This window comes from Lupinus angustifolius, chromosome LG04, assembly GCF_001865875.1.
Source record: "Lupinus angustifolius cultivar Tanjil chromosome LG04, LupAngTanjil_v1.0, whole genome shotgun sequence".
Taxonomy (NCBI): domain Eukaryota; kingdom Viridiplantae; phylum Streptophyta; class Magnoliopsida; order Fabales; family Fabaceae; genus Lupinus; species Lupinus angustifolius.
The window spans coordinates 24,520,915-24,541,796 of NC_032012.1; the positions used below are offsets into that span (position 1 = coordinate 24,520,915).

The following is a 20,882-nucleotide window of genomic DNA, read 5'->3' on the forward strand; positions in this document are numbered from 1 at the left end:
GTGTAGAAGTAAATTTTCATAAATGAATCAGTTAGTGCATGAGTTTTGTGCATTCAATTATCCATCTCTTCGTGGTCGTCCTTTTCATTCAAAAAAATCCCATTGGGAGAATGAGTCCCACTATACTGTGGATTTTCCCCAGCCTTTCCTAGAGTATGCTTGTGGCTAGACAAAAAAAGCAATTACAAAACACAATATGGGCATGCACAGAAATAACCAGCACAACTAATTTATTTAAAGCAAGAAATTGATATCATATCTTTTCAGTCTGTCTCATCTATGCATGAATTTGATAAATACTAGTATAAGTGCTTATGGATACTACGCTAAGTGAATAACCTGCTATATAACAGCAACTGTGTCAATTTACTGATCCAACAGATAGCATCTCGCTGAATTGTTTTAAAATAGAAAACCCTGCACCTCATCCCAGAAATAATACAGTACTTGTAAATAGTTTTTGATTTTGGGACAGTAATGGCAGGTTAAAATGTAACCATTGGCTGCGAGAAATATGCATGTAACCGGTCCAACTATACATGTATAAGATTTTGGCACAAGGCCATGGTATTGCAAATTCAACTCTATAAAAAATATGTAAGAGTACGCTACTGGAAAATTATACGTTACAGTACACAAAACTGATCAAGTTTAGTCAACTCCGCATGCGTTTTCTTTGACTACCCTCTTCATTGGCACCCTACATAGAAAGGAACATTAATTACTGAAGATGGCTTAAGCATATGCATAATCACCATGGAAAAATGTTGCTGATAGAAGTATTAAAATGGAACAAAGAAACTAAAATGGAATAGAACAATCTCCTGATAATAAAATTTAAGCAAATGAACTGCATATAATATATTGAGAAACACATACCCCTGCATCCAGTGCAAAATCTTCAGAGGGGGACACAGTAGATTCTGATCTGCATTTAGCATGAATAATGGGCCCTAACTGTGACCTGTCCATGCCAGGTGTTGTTCCTGTGGGTGCATTGAGGTATACAGCTCCTCTATACATCCATTCCTCCATTTCATCACTGTAAAACTCATCGAAAGGCTCTCCACATAATGCACATGTATTTTGGTCCTCTTCAGCTGGTACTGCCAACTCATCATCATCTTTCTTTTCATCTACTACCTCAGTTGGCAAAAAACCGGGAACTGATTCTGCTCCCAAAGCCTCCGCACCACTAAGCCACATCCTGTCACTCACAAACCACTTACGAGATGGCTTCTGCTTACGGTTTTTAGACATCCGGTTCTTGGTCACATGCCAGTCCATATGACTACTGTGCTCCTCTTGGCATTTGAATCGTAGCCCACAAGTGGTGCATTGTCTAGGGAGATCACCATATAAAGCATTGATAGCAGATTCGTGACGAAGCTTCAGAATATCTGGATTAAACTCAGTTCCAACAGAATCCTAAAACGAAATAATGTTAGTTACAATTTTGAGTTGCATAATCAAATCAGCAAACAAGGTAAAAGGAATAAATAAATGAACTGGTATTAGATATTAGATACCTGTGGAGGGAGCTGGTTACCCAATGAGATCATGCCTTGAGACATTAGTGAATTAATTAAATTAGAATATGCAGCAGTTGGCTGTTGATTTGGCATAAATGGACTAGCATTTGGATGAAGCATCATTTGTGATGGAGCACAAGGACGACCTGGAGGTAGAGGAGGATGGGATCCCGGTTGAAAATGTAAGGAGTTATTTGCAACACCTTGGGCTGGTAAAGGGAATTGTAAAACAGACATTGGATTTGACATGGCTGTACTTAGAGGAGCACCACGTCCTCTGAAAGAGCTTCCATGACTATATGGTGGGACAGATGGATCCCGAGGTGGAAAAAACTGCAGTTGTGATACTTGTCCATGGTTTTGCTGGTTGGGTGAAATTAGTCCAGCAAAATGATTAGGCAACTGATGTATATTTGCTTTACCTGTATCCTTGTTCTCAGCACTGTCCAGAAACTGTTCAGTCATATTTGGAGATTTACTTGGACCATGATTCACAATGGGGTTACTTGTATTCATAGCTTCAAATTGACTCCTAAAATGGCTTGGCAATGGAAATATTGGATTTAAGGTGGGAGGACGAGTGGCATGCAGATTTACTGAAGGCCTTATGTCAAAAGATGCCGGTAAAACTGGTGGACGAATCTCCATATTGGAGGCAAGACCAGAAATCCTTGACACTGCAGGTCGAATCCCAAATGGGATTTCATTTGTACTGGGAACGTTATCAGTAGGGGGCATCAAAAGACTCCTTGGTTGTCCTCTAATATTAAATAAGTATTGTGAAGAATTAGATGGATGATGAGAAATCTTCCAAGCTTCACGAGGTTGACAGGACCCCAGACTCTGATTTATTTGATTTTGGAAACCAGATATCTGACCCACAAAGACATGGCCATGCTGCAGAAAGAATAAATAGAGTTTTAATTCCATTTAGCGAGATACTGACAAGTCCTATTCCCTTTCAAATTATACTAGTAAAAAAACAGAAATTCAGATTGATCATCAAAGATGTGAACTAAATTCAAGTAAAAAAGGAAAACATCATAATAGTTATACAAAAGCCACTTGTTTTGTCCAATATATGCCTAAATTAAACACAGCAGCAGTTTCTTGTGCAAAATATGGCATTAGTGAATAACCGTGAACTAAAAATTAGAGACCAATTGTCAGACAAGTATGAATCAATGCAAGACATTTGATATTGCCTCCCAGACAAAGCTATCAAAATCCTCATCAGCAGAAAAATTATTATTAGATCCATAAGCATCAACGGCATCTTAATAGAGGTATAGTGCAGTATCACAACTCATTCAGAAGTACATAGTCAAGAGAATAAAAGATAAAAGCTTAGGAAACATACAGCCGAAGAAGGAAATGTGTCTTCTGCTGTAACAGAAGAATCGTCCACTGGAGGAAGCTGAGACCCGCTAGACCAACCCTTCCTGATATCTTGCTCTGGCGAAGTTGCATTACCTGCAATAATACCAGGCCTTTCCCTGGGGAAACCAATTGTTGATGGCAACAAACCACTAATCCTACTATGGTCTACTAATGTTGGACTCATATCTTCCCAATCAAACTCCTCCTCTTCAGTATTCTGCCATGATGTTGACAACACCTTATCTTTACCATTTCTGTCCAGCCGTTCAACTAACAAACGCTTATTGCTTGAAGTTTCATGGCTTTTGTCACATCCATACGCATCAATCAGTGCTCTTGGACTTTGACGCTGATGTCCATTAATAAGGCTGTGTGTCATTGAAGTTTGAAACCGATTTAGACCATCGCCAGAATACTGCTTTAGCTGCCATTCACTCAACTCTTCATCTCTACCCAATGCTTTGGTTATTCCATAATCAACAGATGGACGAGGAGACTCTCTCTCGACTATCCTGGCAGCAGAATTGCCAACTGCGTATTCATCTATAGAAGCAGACAAAGACCTATCAATACCTATTCTTGAAGGTGAAGAGGACATTCCAATCCTGCTAGATACATATTGTTGTGTCTTACTGGCAACAAGACCAAAATTTGTATTGCTAGCCTTTCCTGATGAGTCCAACTTTTCACCACCAACCTATGAGAATAAAACCAGGAACCTGTCAAAATGCCACCCCTTGTATCTATTTGCATGAATTTTCCTAAAATAAAGGGCAGCCCAGTGCACGAGGCTCCCACCTAATGAGGCCCGAGAATGTTAGATGTATACAACCTTACCCTCACAAGCAAAGAGACTTGATTTGAACCCATGACCTTCAGGTCATAAGGCAAGCAGCCTTACCATTGCACCAAGGCTCAGCCCAGGAATTTTCCCCAAATAAGGGTTAATTTTTTATTTATCAAATGCCGGATATTAAGCAGCATTCCCTTTGTAGCATCAAAGAACACGGTTCTTGCTGCCTCAGCCTCAGACATAATACAAGCAGAGAAAACTAAATGATAACAGAGAGGAGGGAAAGGAAAAATAATATCACTCAGCAGAGTGACAAGCATCTCAGATGTCAAAAGAAAATTGAGAAGCTGCAGAGAAAATCGGTCAAATTATATCTGTCTATTTGTTGCTGGTGATGCTCACAGATAAATAGAATAATTTTACCGTTAATGACATGTGAATTATATAGTCTTGTATGGAGACACAATCAAAGGCATTTAATTTATTACCCAGGTCTTTCTCCTTCCACTCCACTAAAACCCATAAGTTTTTGAGACGTTACAAAAAACAAACCCATGCTAGTAGACAAAGGAAAAAAAATAACCCTTTGATGATTCCGATGCAAACAAGAGGAGCCAACAGGGAAGGGACAACCCTTATGAAGCCATAAAAAATACCAGATTAAACTCTCATTAAAATTCTGGTCATAGGTATATGGAAAGTTTGGAGAACAAGATTTGTACAAAAATAAAAAAAAAGGGAAACATTGTTGGGGGGAGAGAAAGAGAATGATGGATACAGAAAATTCCTATCATCAGAGATAAAATAATTTATGTGCAACAAAAATTACATACGCTTAGGGTTACATGTAAACCATAAATTTTCCATTTAGTGAAAAATACAAGCTTGGGACATCAGCTAATAAACAAGCCTCAGTCTAGTCCCTGCATATTTGTATGGATACAGAGATGTCATAAAAAAGCTTACACTATCCACAGTTGAGCGATCTAACTGTCGCAAGTACTTTGGATTAACATGAATGCCATGACTAGGTCGAGGAGATTCAGATGCCCTGAGGGAATTCATGGTAGATGATTGATTATTAACAGCTTGAGAAAATTGCAATTGAGCTTCAATCTTGCGTAGGGCAGAAGGTGGGAAGACTTTTGACCACGTCCCAAACAGATGGCGCATAGCAGGATGCAAACTAGGCTGGACTTGCCTATATGCCTCACAGAAAACCTGGGGAGAAAATAGAAATACAAGTTTTAATACAGAACAGAATGGTATAAATTAAAATAATAATGCAACTCTAATCAACGTACTTCTGGCAAACGTAAAGAGAAGTATCTAACATATTCTTGACCATAATTCTTCACAATACTGTCCAAAAGATAGAGTGCAGGTAACTTTTGATCCACAGGCACCTGCAGGAGGATAACTTGAAATCCCATGTAAGCAGTGGCATAACCAGGTATATAATTCAACAACTAGATTCTAAAAGTAACAAAAACACTAATTTCCTACTAAACATTAACAAAATAAAAATGAACTCTAGCATTAAAAGGCTGCATTTCTCTTCACAATATAGTTTATAGTTACATCACTGTTTGTGATCTGTTACTTTTCTTCTTAAAACATTTTCTGTTATTTTTGTATTCACCATTTTTTTTGCACAACGACATAAGACTTACATTTCAGTGAAGCTGCAATAATTTTTTTTTTCAGGTGACGATTCTGAATATTTTAATAATAAAGTGTATTTCAATTTGTATACCCTACCGATTTTCTGAAATTGAATTAAGTACTCAAAGCTTTTCACAAATTGTAAGGGGAAATGGTTTTTGTACAAACAAGGTGACAACTTCTCCTTTGGGATTAAGAATATGAGAAAAAAGATAAGAAAGAGAAGGCATAGAGCCTCTTATTCTTTACCTAGAAGGGGAAGTTGTACAAATAGCATGGTTGATTTGTAAGGTAATCCCCATGCAAATCAGTTAGATTGTACTATTCCATTTTTAAAACGGTCATAACAATTGTTTGTTTTAGTTGGATGATGATAATAATAGCCATAATAGATTAAATAACTGTCAATTTTAGCATAATCCACTTCTGTCTTTTTTAGTTGGTTGAACTAAAATCTCTCTCACCTAACCGAAAATATAAAATCAAATCCGCAGAAATTGAAGCTAATAAAAGGGATAATTTTAAGACAAAGTAAAAACAAGTGCTTTGATTCGAATCCACTGATATACTTTACAAATTTCGAGGCGCAAAAAAACAGCAAAAGATAAGAACTTTGTGCAGCTTCGGAGACAGACCTCGAGAATCCGAGCGCAAATTGCATCAGCAATACCCTTAGCGTGTTCCCTCTGCTGTTCAGCAATGATTGTGAGATCGGTGATAATAGGCTTCAAATTGCACGTGAGCTCCGACAACAGCATCTCGTAAATCTCAACAATTTCGTCGGTGGTAGGTGGCGGCACGGGGGCACCGGGAAAATCCCTAAGTTCGTCGTCACGCTGCTTGAGCAGTGCCTTGAAGCGACCCACGAGAATCGAAGGGGGAGGCTTCTGCGCGATATTCTCATTGCTCATGAGGGCTTTCGCAGTGGCCGGAGGTAGTGGCTGTTGAAACGCCGCCGAGTGTCTAGGGTTTTCTGCGGTGAGTATCAAATTCTGAGAGTACATATAGATCACACACCTCACTCGTGTGAGAAATGAGGATTAGGGTTAGGGTTTTTGATTTGGGGGAAGTTTGAGTTAAGAGAGCGTTATGGTTTTTCGCGTCCACGGTGGAAAGAAGTGGAAACCGGCGCCATGTAGATATAGAGAAGATTGAAATTTTGGGTTTAGGAGAGAGAATGAGGGGGAAATGATTTAGTTCTGGACCGATAGATCTTAATGAATTTGTGAGTCGGACGGTGTAGGATAGGAGTGAGATTGTTCATGTGGTCCCTACGATAATTGTGCTCGTCGGATTAAGAAAACCGAAATGTTTTGATTCGCTCTCATAGAATAGGCTATAATCAAATGTCTTGTCTTGTTCCATTTGATATATAAACAAATTATAAAATCAAAAATTAATATTTTAATATTGTTTTATAATGTATGATTGATTTGGGATAAGGAGACAGAAAAATTATGAGATAGGTGATCCTATCTACTAAATTGAGTTGTGCTTTTTTCAAAAGCAAAATGCAAAACCCACACTGGGCTTGCATTGTGTTTAATATCTACAGCAAAACCCACAATGTAATTTTAAGTTTGATTTATTCTTGGAGTTTCTTATTAAGCAGAACACTCTACTCGTTCATTCATCCAGTTTTGATTATAGACGAGTTTCATTAGGTCTAGTTCTGATTCCGAATTTAAAAATTAGATTTGGTCAATATTATTTAGATTGGATAAGATATAAACATTAAGTAGTTCAACTTTCTCATGGTCAATCACTCATTTTTGCACATATTGTATGTTCTATTCAATTGTATATACATTATATTTAATCAATTATAGTATCGGGTTTGGTTTGAATGATGCCTCAATTAACATTTAGGATCAGTTCACTTCTGATTCAAAAAAGAATGATACAACATTTATGGTTTGGTAAGCGATAATAAGTATTTTAAGGCTCATGCTCAGCCCTCTAGGTACATGTATGGAGGGCTGTCTCCAAAATCAGTGGAGAGAAAGAGGAGATTGCTTGAAGTTTGTGAATGTTCAAATCTTAAGAAACTCTCGTGTAAAGTAGTTATTCAGCGAACTTTGAATTCGGGAGTGATGTGACACGGAGAAGTGAAGGGAATTTTCTAAAACTTCAAACCCAACCACCCTACCCTATAAAGGGTTAGGAAGCAGAGGTGAATATCATTTGATTATATTATAGTATCACAAAAAAGTTATCAATTTTAGAATGGTTATTATGAGAGTAAGGTAATGGTTACACATTTTTTGGGTTGGAAACCTTGTGTTTTGCTTGGTAAAATCCTAATATGAAATTTTAATCCATAGGAAAACATAGAAAGATCGATGGAAGAAGGTTTGTCTATCTTCAAGGCCAAAATTCAAAAGAAGAGCAATTTGCCTGAGGGAATCACCCCTTCAATTTAAGTTTACTTCAAATAAAAGATGCCGTTAGAACAAAATTGTCTAGAAAGTGGTGATACCTATGGACATTTGTCACTGATATTCAGTTCATGGATCATAAGATGAACCATAATAGGTAAGTCTTCATGGATGTCGTGAACCATAGCAATTGTCTCCAATACTAAATGTAGTTGGTAGATGTTCATTTATTTATCATCCCGTGGCTAGACCGGTTAGATGCCAACTACCGGCAGATCTGGTACACAACCATTGATCATGCTCTGGCAGACAAGATTGAATGTTTTGCAACTCTAGATCATGAGTAGAAGACCGAACTTGCTCGAGGATAGGACGACAACGACAGGACATAGTCAGGTCAACATCTGTTATACCTATAAAACATTCCTTCACACCAACAACAAGGAAACACCACTTGAGCAGCAGTTGACAAGTTTGTGTTAGCCATGAGGGATACAAAGATAGTCCAAATTTACGACATTGTTAGTTTAAGATTGCTGAAAGGACAAAGTCATGTCATATGCAATGATTGATGATGTTGTATTCTCTCTGCTTTCTCTCGCTAAGCATACTCCTATAAATGCTAATCTTATATCTCCCTTTTCAGATGCCCACACAAAACTATCCAAAGTCGGCGATTGTCCGATACTCCGATTCTACACAAAGCCTAAGCTACAATGTTTCTCTCAGGTCGACATTTGTCTGAATTCAGCAACGAAACTCAACTCAGATACCACCATACCAACAACTCCTCCTGAACACACAGGAGGAAGAATTTAAATTGGCTCATATCTTATTTGTATGTGATACACTGAAGAGGGTTGTTATGTTATATATGCTGAAACTTTGCTCAAGCTTCAGTCTTCCATTCACTATTCGAAATTGAAGTTTTTGAGTCTTCTGTTTGTTACTTTCACTGAAGAGAACTCCTCATCTGGCTGAATGTCAAAGTTCTTACCTTGCTCTTTCCCTTTTACAGGTACGTTCAGAAATTACTACAGCATGTCTGAACTTGGATCCATTGGTAATGCACATATATATCTTACTATAGCATGCCAAGAAAAATGACTCTTCTTCAACAATTACATAGGCTTCCTAGAGACTCAATGTTCTTGCACGAATCTGTCTTACGTGTGTAGAAATGTGTAAGAAGATACAGAGAGAGAGGTACGAAGGAAGAGAGAAAAGTGACTGTGATTGTAAGATTGAGATGGAAAGGTGGCATAAGAGAAAAGTGATAATAACGTTGGGTTGATATCATATCATATATATGTGTGAATATATATAAACAGATGTGAAGTGTCGGATCATGTCTCATAGTTGTCTCGCGTCAATGATAATAAAACAAAAACAAAAACAGTAATGAAGGTTTAAACAAATTAATTGACATATTATATTTTTATTTATGCGAGACAGCGTATGAGATATGATCTGGGATAGGAGGTCTCTATTCTAATATGTTTACCTTTGAACAATACTTACCCTGAATATGCATTAGTAAAAATGATTGTGAATAAAGCATTTGTTAAATTTTGACACATGAAATGACATGTAACCATATAAACGTGCAAGAAAGAGACACCGGAACAGTTGGGAAAATAGGTTGCTATTCCTTACCGTTGCAATGTCTTCTTCAGTATCAGTGTGTTGTGCTGTCTATAGCATCTAGTAGTTACCTTGTACTTTAAGAAACAGTAAAGCAAACATTACAAGCAAACTTACGTTACACCTATATAAGATGGCAAGTTGTCTTTTTGTTAGAGAAGGAGTACTCTGCTTCTTCTTCTTCTACCTCTCTATTCCTATTCCTTCCACAACTCAGGTTCAAACAATGGCGTTCCCCAAGTTCTCTTCTTTCTTCTTGCTTCTCCTTTCTTCCTTTCTCTTAATAAATTATCCCGTTAAATGTGATGATCATGGTAATTTTCTGTTATTTCTCTAAATAGTTTCATTATAATCTCTTGACTAAGCTCTCATTTGGTAAAATTATTATTGTTGTGAAAAAGCACTTAGTATATTAGTAATGATGCATCTATAGTGATTTGAACATATGCTAACATAAGTTTAGGAATTAGTTTCAGGTTTTGGGTGTGTGTAAATAGCTTAATTGACACTTGTTTAATAAGTTTTTCTAAATAGACTTAAAATAGATATTTTCATAAGTTTCTCTTATGATCTTATTGGAATAAACTATAAAAAAAGCAATGAAATAAGTTATTTTCACAATATATTCTCGTTCAAATAAACTCTTTATAAGATATTCTAAATGCCCCTTGGTCATTCATATTGTGACTTGTGACTATCTTTGCTTTTTATTGTGTTTCTCAAAAGCCTATGAGAGCTGGATCGGATCTGAGGTAATCAGGTATAGATCTGGGTTACTTAGCCTGAAGTCAGGCGTTTCAATAAATAAGTAGATTGTTTCTTGCTGATCTTTATGATTATATCATTTATGTTAAGTGTTGAACTAGATTCTTTTTACCTTGTGCTATGTGCTCTTGAGTTTTTATAGGTAATAAATGACTGTCCAGATGGACAATTTAGAAATTTTCATGCACCACAAATTAAGGTGGCTACTACTACATTAAAATTTCATCACTTTGTGTATGAGTAAGTTGTCCAGATGGTCATTAACGTCTATGTTGTTCCATGTTGCTAATATTGTTTGATCTTAATGTTTGTTAATTTTGTCAATAAAGCTTTAAAATTTTCTACTAGAGGTCACAGTTGCTAACTTAAATTGGTTTGAGATTAAAGAAATTTTGCAGAGCTGAAATTTATCAGCATACTGCCAGAAACATGATGGTTTCAACCAAATGGCAATGAACTACTCAATTAAATAAGAAGTAAATTTAACTTAGCAGTGGCATCGTGGAGCATTTAATAAAGAACTAAGTAACTGTGTTTCTTGAAACTGCACTTACCAAATATATTCTCCTGCAGATGAGAAATATAATCTTTATCAGGGAATCAACAAGTATCGGGCGTCATTAAACATGGAAACTCTAACAAAGAACGAAAATGCAGATTGCCTTGCCCATGAGATAGCTGAACAATTCAAGAATCAACCCTGCACAAATACTACAGGTGCTAACACAGTACCAGGCACAGAGCCTCAGTTCTCCAACTACCCAGAGCTTTTAACTAAATGTCACCTGAGCATTTTCGACACGCGGGATGGAACTGTAATGCCTGCCTGTGTTCCTGGCCTAGTTCCAAGTCTCGTCCTCACCAATTTCACGCAATCTATCTACTCAGATGTTCTCATCGACACGAAATATACAGGAGTTGGTATTGGTTCAGAAAAAAACTGGATTGTTGTTGTGTTGACCACTAACACTCCTGCAGGAAACTTTGCCCCATATAGTTCTAATGGTGCTGATTTGATTTCCAGAGTTGGATTGATTTACAGCTCAATGTTCTTATTAGTTGGAAATATTCTGCTATTATGAAACCAAAAGGATGGGTGTGGGCAATGCTTTGTTATTACAATTTTGTTAAGGATCGGGAGGTCTTGCCACCACGATAAAAGTCTCATATATTCTCTGTCAATGTAAACTGAAAATAATTAAGACAGGTGATTTTCTAGTGGAAAATGAAGAGATCTGTGTGTGACTATTGTTTCCGTATTGTAATTGCCAATAGAATGTTTGAGTAAGACAAATAGGAGAAAGAAAGCTTGTTCCTAAAGAGTTATCTTATTCTTGTCACTATCATCAATAATATTTTTGAGCATGAACTTTTGACCTATTCCAAGTGATACAAAGGTGCATAACATAGTGCTATGGGGAAACAGGTTATTACACTAACAGTCTACTTAATGATTAAGGTCTTAAATGAGAGAAAAAATCTAAGATGAGACAGACTCCATTGACATGAATTTTCAATTTTCATGTTCCTTCTTTAGAAACAATCTTACCCGTTAGCAAAACTCATTTTTGTTGCATCTGCTGCCATTTCCTCCATAACAGGCAAAATCTAGCATATGGCTCGGATGAGAAATAGTTTAAAATGTGACTCATCACAAAATTCAATTTGCCTTCAATTTGGGGTGATTGACAGACATGTATCTTCCTATCATTAGCATCAGAAGCCATGTGGACTTTGTGATCTTCTCCTTCACCATCAGAAGCAATGCTGAGCTGAGAACAGTTTTCAATATCTGGGCCGGCAATCCATTGAAAAATCCCAACAGCCCTTCTCTTTTCAAAATGGTATAGAGTGCTCCAGAGATCGTCTTCTGTGCCTTCTTCTCAGCTTCTGTTCTTTTATCATTGTCTGAATCGGCAGCTTGAATCATGACCTTGCACCTATGGTAATTCAAAACAGCTTCCGTAGCAAGTCCACAATATAGCATAAACAAAGGAAGATCCAATATATCACATTACTTATTATTCTTCAAAAGATACATCAGCAGAAACTACATATCTGCGTATACTAAACTACCTTTCCCCTAATACTTTTGATATCATATTCCTAGAACCAGTAATAGAAGAGGAGTCCAGGCACAACGGTTAAAGTTGTTCCTATGAGACAAGGAAGTCATAGGTTGTCATGGAATCAGCCTCTTGCAAATGCAAGGGAAGACTGCATAATATGGTTCAACATGGTGGGTCTGACCCTTCCTAGACCATGTGCATGACGAGCTTTATAGAACCAGAATGCCTCTTTTTTAATTTCCTAGAATCAGTAATGCAAGAAAAAAACTCTAGGGCAAAATAATTTAAATTGACCACTCACCTGATAGCTGGGTATGTCAAGCATGTAGCAGCACATTTTGAAATTGCACCAAGCATGAAAGCAGAAAATGCCGAAAGAGCTTCTGGGGATGACTTTGTACCTGATTTGCTGCTTATCTTGTCCTTTAGTAGCCTATGCTTCAGCTGATCAAATGCAGTATACTGTGGGAGGAGTGGGGGTAAAGTTCCTTGTCAGGGTTGTCTTCTAGAGTCACCTATTCTGGAATAACAAATTCTCTCTAGGATTCATTTGTATAAATACCCAGAGAAAGAGTGATACCTGAATAGATGGATTTGAAGTTAAAAGAATCGATATGCCAAGACCATCAAATGCCTCACTCCATGTACCCTCTGAAAGGGTCTCCCAAAACCCCTTTGATTTTCCAAATTCGCTTGTCTGCATCCTTGAGGATGCTGTGTCTAAGGGCTGTAAAATACAAGCAGTGGTCATATATCATATGGCAGGCGGTTCAGTGACTGAAAATTATGTGCCTAAGATCAAGGAAAGCAAGAATTTGAACTCTAAATTCATTCAAGTAATTAGGATCAATAAACTTGGAAGAACAAAGCATCAGTTTATCTAGTAATTAGAGATCAATCAACTTGGAAGAACAGGGTATCAGTTGATCTTATCACATTCGTCTTTTCTTTTTATTTTTTTTAGCACATCATGAAGTTGTTACTATGACTAGAACTTAGAAACTCTAGGTCTCTACGCAAATCCCCACCTACTCCAACCTACTCAAATGCCGAGCTCAGGCAACTCCTAGTAGATCATGTACTAGAAATGCCGATATTAAACTTCTCCAATGTTGTTATGTCCACGGGATGACAATTAGCCTCAGGAAAAAACATAGTCTTATCATCTTATGCAGTAATTTATGTAAGCTCCCTCAGATTACAAATAAGAGAATAACAACAACCTCCCTCATGTAAGTACGTAAACAGCAACGGTTTAACTATGAAAATAATTACAACCATGACTTGCCTGTGTTATTAATATTGTAGAAACCCCAGCAGCAGTAGCAGCAATCAAGTTTGCTGTTGTTCCTATGGTCTTCTTTCCAGTTTTCTTCAAATATAGCTTCTTAAAGTAGCTGTACCCATAGAAATAAATAAACGACGAAACGAAGGACTGGACATTTTTTGTCCCAAGGCCTTGGTACAATGAAAGCACCTGATTCTTAGAAATTGCTTCCCATAAGACATCAGATATTCTCCTACACGGGACGAAGCAATAAAATCAAATAAGCATAGCTTACTAGTGACCTTCTGATCACGGTATAGCCATCATGATCAGAATGTTATTATAGGTCTGTAAGAAAGTTACGATTTTTATTATCTAATGGACAGAATTTCGTAGAATTGACTAGAAGTAACCAACTTTACTGCATAGAACAAATTAGTCTACAAGGAAAATGGCAACCCCAACCAATGCATTATAAAAACATGTACACATGAGCTTAATTTTATCATACATCATCCCTGTGACTTATAAAGTAATTATTATAAAATTCAAATATCTTTTATGATATCAGAATGCATGATGATTGGATAATACATTAATACAACAACAACTAAGCCTTGATCCGACTACGTGAGATAGCAAAATGAATTGAACTACGTCATAATACTCACTCTCAATCCTCTGTGATATTGGATAACAGATTAATAGTATAAATAATATTTCCACGTGCATCACAAACAAAACTGAATTCAATTAAGTTGGACTGAAAAGGCAAAATGGGTGAACAATGGAACCTATATTTCCGGTTACTGTGAGCTTGAACTTCAGCTTGATACTTAGTCTTGCAAGTGTCAAGTGGGTACAAAACAGTGGTACTAACAAGGGATCCAATGGCACCAGAGGTAGCTTCTGACAAAGAATCCAAATCAAGTTGCATCTTCATTTCTGATCAAATTAAAAGAAATGAAGGATATGAAGTAACAAAGACTCAAACTTTAGAGTAATTGGAATAAAGGGTAGTGGGAATTCAATGTTGAATGTTGAGATTCGAACCTCAGGGAGGGCTATCTTTTCGGGAATCCAAAATCGAATGGGTTTTCCTCTGCTCGCGAATGGGTAAGACTACAATCGTTGTGAAAACTCAGTTAATATCACTATAATTACAATGCATCGTTGTCAACGGTACCGACCAATTCAATCCCAAACTAGGGGAATTAGATTTTGATGTATTATAATAAGAGTAAAAACGATTATACAAATTATTCCACAATTTTTTACACACAGGGCAATTTAAATACATATAGTATACTAATTATAAGTGCAATTTTTAATTTTAAATAAAAAAGTGATTGTTGTGCTCCGATTTTTGGTTGCACGACTTTATTCTACATTTTATAGTTAAAAATGTAGAAAAATCTTTTAAGTCCAATTACCATTGGCTTTTGTATTTTTGATATCCAGGTTCGGGAATCGGTTACAAGGCAGGAAATGTATTAATATTCTACCCGTCCGCCTTAGACGATACTCGTCATCAAAATATATGACTTTATTATTATTATTATTATTATTATTATTATTATTATTATTTTCAATAAATTGTCTGATTAATTAATTAATTATTAAAAAGAAAAAATTATTTATTTTTATTACGATGTCTGACAAGATTGACCCCGGTCCTATGTATCTATATTAAGGGAATCAAGACTTACGTAGTTCTTTAGGTAGAAAAATGTTTGTTGGTTAAGGGTATTTTAATTAAAGGGAATCAAGGCTTACGTAATTCTTTAGGTAGGAAAATGGTTTGTTGGTTGAGGGTATTTTAATTAAAGAGAATATATTTTTTAGTCAAAAATATTTATTTTACAAGTTTTATTTATTATGGAAAAAATTATTTGGTTGATTTTTGTTATTTATATAAAAAAATGGAACTTAATTGATTTTGAGATTTAATCGATTGAAAAGAAGCGGCGTAGCGCGACCTTTTGAAGATGGTCTGAAAAGAAAGAGACATTCAGGGCGACCTTCTCTCCATCTTTGATTAATTTTCAAAATTATTTTATTTTTTTGAAAAGTACTTTGTCATGTTTTATTTATAAAAAAAATGTTCAGTTTTTTATTGAAAATATTTTTGCAATTAAATTTTTTTAGCAATGTGATTATGAAATTATAAAGAAAAGTAAAAAATAAATTTCTTACAAAAATTGTTAGTTTATTACTACACGAAAGCAATTTTTGTTGATTTTTAGTTATTGATATTATCCAAAAAAAAATATTATTTATTTTGTTCAAAAAAACTAAATAAAATAAATAAACCTGTTTGATTATGCCATACAAAAAAACTACATTATTTTATTTGTTAAATGGTATTATAGTATGCAAATACAAACATAGACCTAATACAAAAAAAGAAATAAAATAAATAAATCTATTTGATTATGTGGGAGAGATTATGGGACCTTACTGCACCTGGATACATGGCGTGTGCTGGATGGTGGACTAAAAGGGTGTATGAGACGAAGCATGGTCTTGCACACATTCGATCATGCACTCCTGTGAGAGCTGTGTTCTGGTGCAGCGTGGTGCACCGTGCAATGACGTGTTTCCTCCTCTGATTGGACTAGTTTCTAGTCAAAGTGAGGAGGGAAGAATTATTCGGATGCAATGATTGAGATTTGAGGATGGGGCGAATGCACGGCGCAACTATGCGCACATTTGCACTGATAATATGACTAAATTTTTTATTTTTTTCTTTCAGTGTGGCAAAATGATTTTGTATGTTCACCATGGGCTCTATTTATAGTGAACTTTCAATCACTTAATCCCAAAAATTCGGTTAAGAAAGTTTTAAATTTGGATCAATTTAATCTCTTGATTTTAGGGATTTTAACACACTAGTTTGACTCTATCTTTTCATGTTATTCATTTTTTCAAAATTAAATTAGGTTGTTATCTATTTAATTATTTAAATTATTCTGATTTTTTTTATAAAATACGGATAAAAATAAAATTAATTATTTTCTATATATTTAATATTAAAATTTTCGGAAAATCAAAATAAATAAATAAATAAATATTTTTTCTTTCTCTTTTTAGAAAAAGAGTATGGACTCAGAGTGACTCATTCTTAATTCAAAATTATTATTTCCTAAAATTATTTTCTTAATTTATTTTAGTTTTGAACCTTGTGTCAACCTAACCACTTGGGTTCAGGAACCCTAAAAACATTAATTTATCTATTATTATTTTTTGAATTTTCATTTAACCTAATTACTTAGATTTAGGAATTAGATTTGTTTATCATTATATTTTGAATTTTTAGTTAACCTAATCGTTAAGATTTAGGAACTTGGTGAATTTTTAGTTAACCTGATCATTTAGATTTAGGAACTTGATTTGTTTATATTATTTTGTTTTGTTATATTTAATTTCTTTTATTTTTTGTGTAAAGTGAAACTTCTAAAAAGAATTTCAAGCATTCTTAATTTATTTAATTTAATAATTTCAAAAAGAATTATAAAAGTTCATAAAAATAGTTTTATTATTTGTATTCATTAAAAATTTCGGAAAACCAAAATAAATAAAGTGACGTTAATTTATTATTTTTTATTTAAAAAGTTTTTGGATTTTTTCTTGGCCGGACAAAAATAGGTGTTCACATTGATAAATGTAATTAATGTAAATGAAATATGATATATTATGGACAAATCCAGATATTATAAGAGTATATATCCATTTTATTTTTTATTTTCTATAATATAGTATAAGAGTGATTTAAACATGTGATGCAATTTGTAATGAAACAAAAACAATGAAAATACATTGACTCTTATACTATTTATATGTAACTCTGTAATATATCATATTTTGATTAACTTAATTACAATCGTCATCTTATTTTGCTTAAAAGATCACATTCATCTACTTCACCAATAGTCAATGTAACCATGTGTATGAATTAAAGTGATTTTTTTTGTTTCCCACAGGTATTCTCACACTGGAGGCAATTCTGTCCGAGCCGGGAACATCCACAGGTATGTGGGACTAACTCTCCCAACGAGAATTTTTTTCATCCACAAGACTCGAATCCGGGTTCTTACTTAAGGAGATCAAACATGTATCACTTGAACCAACGCCCGTTGGTGAATTAGAGTGATTTGTGCAAGTACAAAAATATATGAATAATTTATGTAATTTCACTAAGACTTTTGAGTGTGAGTGTAATTTGCTTTTAAAATAATTATATATGGTGTAAATGATATTTAAAATTAAAAATAAAATAAAATATTTATGTATTCTTAATTTAAAAATCCATATATAATGAATTATTTATTATTGATTTTTATTATTTAAAAGTTAATAATAATTAAATATGAATAATAGAGGATATAATGACATTATAAAATACTCTTACACTTACACTTGATACATACATTTTTCTTTTCTTTGTAGGAACATTTTTTTTGGGGTACATTTTTAAGTCTACTAATTGGATACACATTTCAATTAAACAATTCAAATAAAAATATTTACTATATTATTTATTAGTTTTTTCCAATATTATGTGAGCATAATATACGAGTGTATCTAGACATTGTACAACAATGTGAACTTATGGTATTTTGACGTTATAAATAAGTTAATACAATTGTCGAATGAACAAAATTGAATGAAAGATGTAGTTTTTAAAAAAGGAATCAAAATAATTAACTAACCATAAAAGCTTTAGTAATTCATTTGTTAGTTTTACCCTTTTAAATTTATTAAACTAAATTAATTACATCACACTAAAATACCAAATAATAATTATAAATTGATAATATAATTATATAATTACTAATAAATTTTCCAAATTATTAATATTTATTTAATAATAATACTAAATTACCAATAATTTATTATTTAATCAATTATTCAAATATATAAATTAATAATTATAAATTAATTATTAAATAACTAAACAAAATAATACATAAATAATATGAGTGACAAATAAATGACTTTGATAAATTTGAATTTGGTTCATAATAGATTAGTGGAAAGTAATCCACCAATTCATACAAATCCTTTAAATCATATTTTAAAATTTTCAATTCATTCTTATACAAACTTAATAAATGTATTTCAGTCCATTCATGATTCAATTTTAATGGAATGAATCAATGAATATGCAATCAAGCTTATTTTTTAATTTGAACTAAAATATTTTAGAGAAAATAAACACTCTTTTAAAAATCATTACTTCAATAAGAACATGATGTTTTAGGTTTTACGTATAATTTTACATATAAAAATCATTACTTCAATCTTTTCAAAAAAATACTTTTCCAACTTATACAAGAACGTGATGTTTTAGGTTTTACGTATAAATTTTTAATAAATATTTAAATATTTCATGTATTTAAAAACAAAATTTAATATTAATGATGAAAAGATGTCCTATTATTATATCATCATTTTAGCAAGTGCTACTAAAGATATAGGTAATCCACAAGAATTTTATTTATTATTTAATGAAAAATCTACTACTAAAAATAAAAAAGAGATACAAATAAAATGATATCTAAAATAATGAAGGAAATTGAAAAACAAATAACAACATTATGAATATTTATTTTTTAGATGAATTTAATATTCATTCAAATGAATATATAGATAAATATCTATTACATATAATGTATGGATTCAAATTCATTTATTATTAAAATTATATATTGAGTTATACCCATTAATACTTTTTTGGATTGAATGATTTGGATACTTTTTTCACCCTAGATAAATTTTATGTACTTTTTAATTAGATTCTCCTATCACTAGTGCCTAGCAAAGTAGATTCCTAGTTTAAATCCTTTGTTGGATTAATGATATTATTTTATGGTCCTTTGTGTTCAATGTTATTAGCCATAATTTAACATTTTGTGCTGATTTCACTGTATCTTGTGATTGCAATGACCATTGATGGTGTTGGGTCATATATCTATCGATGGAGGTGAATGCTTTGAAAACTATTCACCTCAAGAGGATCAACATATGGGGTTTTGATGGGTATCATGATGAAGAAAAGCTATAAACGATAAATAATTGTTGCTAGAGGCATTAGTTCTGGAGACACTTAATATTAAGTCTTTTTCATTTGATTTTGACCTTCCTAAAAAATCAAAGAGGTTAAAGAAGTTGTGCAAAGGATTGTGAGATGCATTTATATCAAATATGAAGTGAAATTTGAAAAGATAGAGGAACAATGCTACAATACGGATTTATTTGTATTGATGAGATATTTAATTTTTTTTTAAAATTCAGCAAATAGTATCTCCCCTTGTAAATGCGTAAGGTGACATATATTTATCCTCACCGAGAGTTCACTAAGCCTCGTTCAGGAAACGAAACAGTATCTCCACTTGCTGCCCTTTTTTATGATTCTGGGAGGTGCTGTGATAGCAAATGCAAAAGCTATGATCTGTGAAAACATTTTGCGATGCTTGTTCCTTGTTTTATCTTTTTCTTAATGTTTATTCTTGACGGAACCTTTTCCTGCTTCTGAGTCATAAGTAGGACATTTCCTTAAGATCTTACCTCCCCATAACTACTTAGTATAGTTTTTAGGCCTGGTCAACATTTGTTCTACCAAAACAGTGTACTATTCTATGGATCATTCCTGTGATCGGTTGAAAAATATATATTTAAGTTTAAACTTTAATAATAAAATATTTTTCTAGTCAATAAAAGAAGATAACATATAGAGTGATATATTTTTTGAGACCGTAGATACTGTGCATGAGGTTTGAGCGACCTGTGAGGTTACAATTCTGTAATAATGTCATGCTAAAATTTGAGATGAGAAATTGCTGGAAGCATGTAAGGTGTTTAATTTCCAATTGGGCTTAGCTTCTGAAAGCTTCATGATGTACATATTAGCTTCTGTCCCATTACATTAAAACCAGTAGGATCCTCCTTTTTAAGCCCATGTCTTATAAAAAAGTTATTTGTCAACCCAATATGAATTTAGAAATTAGAATTGGTAAAAGTGGAAAGCAAAGAAATTGTGTAATAGTTAGTGACTCCTCGGTCAAGTAATTTTAAGCTTGTCCTTAATTTACTTATCTATCATTTTAGCTTCATGAGCCCTTATCCTAGCTCCATAGAGGCAACTTACTATTTTTACACTTGTATTAATGGTAGAAGTGTCATATCATTATATTTTAAAAGATAAAAGTATTATATTCTTCTATGTTTTTATATTGTTTTTCATATATTTGTCTTTCCATTACTAGAAAAAATCATAACTCCTGCTAGCTGGGCTATAATGGTTAATGTTGTTTAATAAAAGTAAGTCCTTATCAAGAAGTAGACACGACAAAATCTAGGTGATACCTAAAAAACTTTTAGACTATT

At 33.7% G+C, this 20,882-nt stretch overlaps 3 protein-coding genes across 7 annotated transcripts; 1 reads left to right on the plus strand and 2 right to left on the minus strand.

Annotated features, from left to right (window-relative positions):
- On the minus strand, positions 210–6,577 carry LOC109346450 (polyadenylation and cleavage factor homolog 4-like). 5 transcript variants are annotated; one of them, XR_002107521.1, is made up of 8 exons: positions 6,006–6,573; positions 5,010–5,111; positions 4,672–4,926; positions 2,893–3,609; positions 1,530–2,429; positions 880–1,428; positions 448–700; positions 210–417 (listed from the first exon to the last, which is right to left on the minus strand). XR_002107521.1 is itself a non-coding variant. In XM_019586014.1 (8 exons), exons 1-8 carry the CDS (start codon positions 6,372–6,374, stop codon positions 656–658), a joined length of 2,889 nt encoding a protein of 962 aa, XP_019441559.1. In that variant the 5' UTR covers positions 6,375–6,577; the 3' UTR covers positions 210–655. The 5 variants fall into 5 exon arrangements, 4 of the variants coding, with proteins under 4 accessions (XP_019441559.1, XP_019441560.1, XP_019441558.1 ...); XM_019586014.1 differs by having other exon boundaries at positions 210–700; positions 1,530–2,174; positions 2,223–2,429; positions 6,006–6,577; XM_019586015.1 differs by having other exon boundaries at positions 210–700; positions 2,893–3,455; positions 3,546–3,609.
- On the plus strand, positions 9,546–11,488 carry LOC109346453 (uncharacterized GPI-anchored protein At5g19250-like). Its single transcript, XM_019586019.1, has 2 exons — positions 9,546–9,706; positions 10,731–11,488. The coding sequence occupies exons 1-2, from the start codon at positions 9,619–9,621 to the stop codon at positions 11,237–11,239; spliced, it is 597 nt and encodes a 198-aa protein (XP_019441564.1). The 5' UTR covers positions 9,546–9,618; the 3' UTR covers positions 11,240–11,488.
- Positions 11,454–14,714, minus strand: LOC109346452 (peroxisomal adenine nucleotide carrier 1-like). The gene is made up of 5 exons (XM_019586017.1): positions 14,288–14,714; positions 13,515–13,746; positions 12,807–12,953; positions 12,528–12,688; positions 11,454–12,097 (listed from the first exon to the last, which is right to left on the minus strand). The coding sequence occupies exons 1-5, from the start codon at positions 14,434–14,436 to the stop codon at positions 11,818–11,820; spliced, it is 969 nt and encodes a 322-aa protein (XP_019441562.1). The 5' UTR covers positions 14,437–14,714; the 3' UTR covers positions 11,454–11,817.

Excerpts from the sequence above, each read along its gene's own strand:
- LOC109346450 (XM_019586013.1), bottom strand. The coding sequence starts at position 6,374 with ATGTACTCTCAGAATTTGATACTCACCGCAGAAAACCCTAGACACTCG. Across the intron at positions 3,610-4,671 it reads ATCGCTCAACTGTGGATAGT|GTTGGTGGTGAAAAGTTGGA; the intron begins GTAAGCTTTTTT and ends TTATTCTCATAG. Across the intron at positions 2,430-2,892 it reads ACACATTTCCTTCTTCGGCT|CATGGCCATGTCTTTGTGGG; the intron begins GTATGTTTCCTA and ends TTCTTTCTGCAG.
- LOC109346453 (XM_019586019.1), top strand. The coding sequence starts at position 9,619 with ATGGCGTTCCCCAAGTTCTCTTCTTTCTTCTTGCTTCTCCTTTCTTCC. Across the intron at positions 9,707-10,730 it reads CGTTAAATGTGATGATCATG|ATGAGAAATATAATCTTTAT; the intron begins GTAATTTTCTGT and ends ATTCTCCTGCAG.
- LOC109346452 (XM_019586017.1), bottom strand. The coding sequence starts at position 14,436 with ATGAAGATGCAACTTGATTTGGATTCTTTGTCAGAAGCTACCTCTGGT. Across the intron at positions 12,954-13,514 it reads CTACAATATTAATAACACAG|CCCTTAGACACAGCATCCTC; the intron begins GCAAGTCATGGT and ends TGTATTTTACAG. Across the intron at positions 12,689-12,806 it reads CTTCAAATCCATCTATTCAG|TATACTGCATTTGATCAGCT; the intron begins GTATCACTCTTT and ends CTCCTCCCACAG.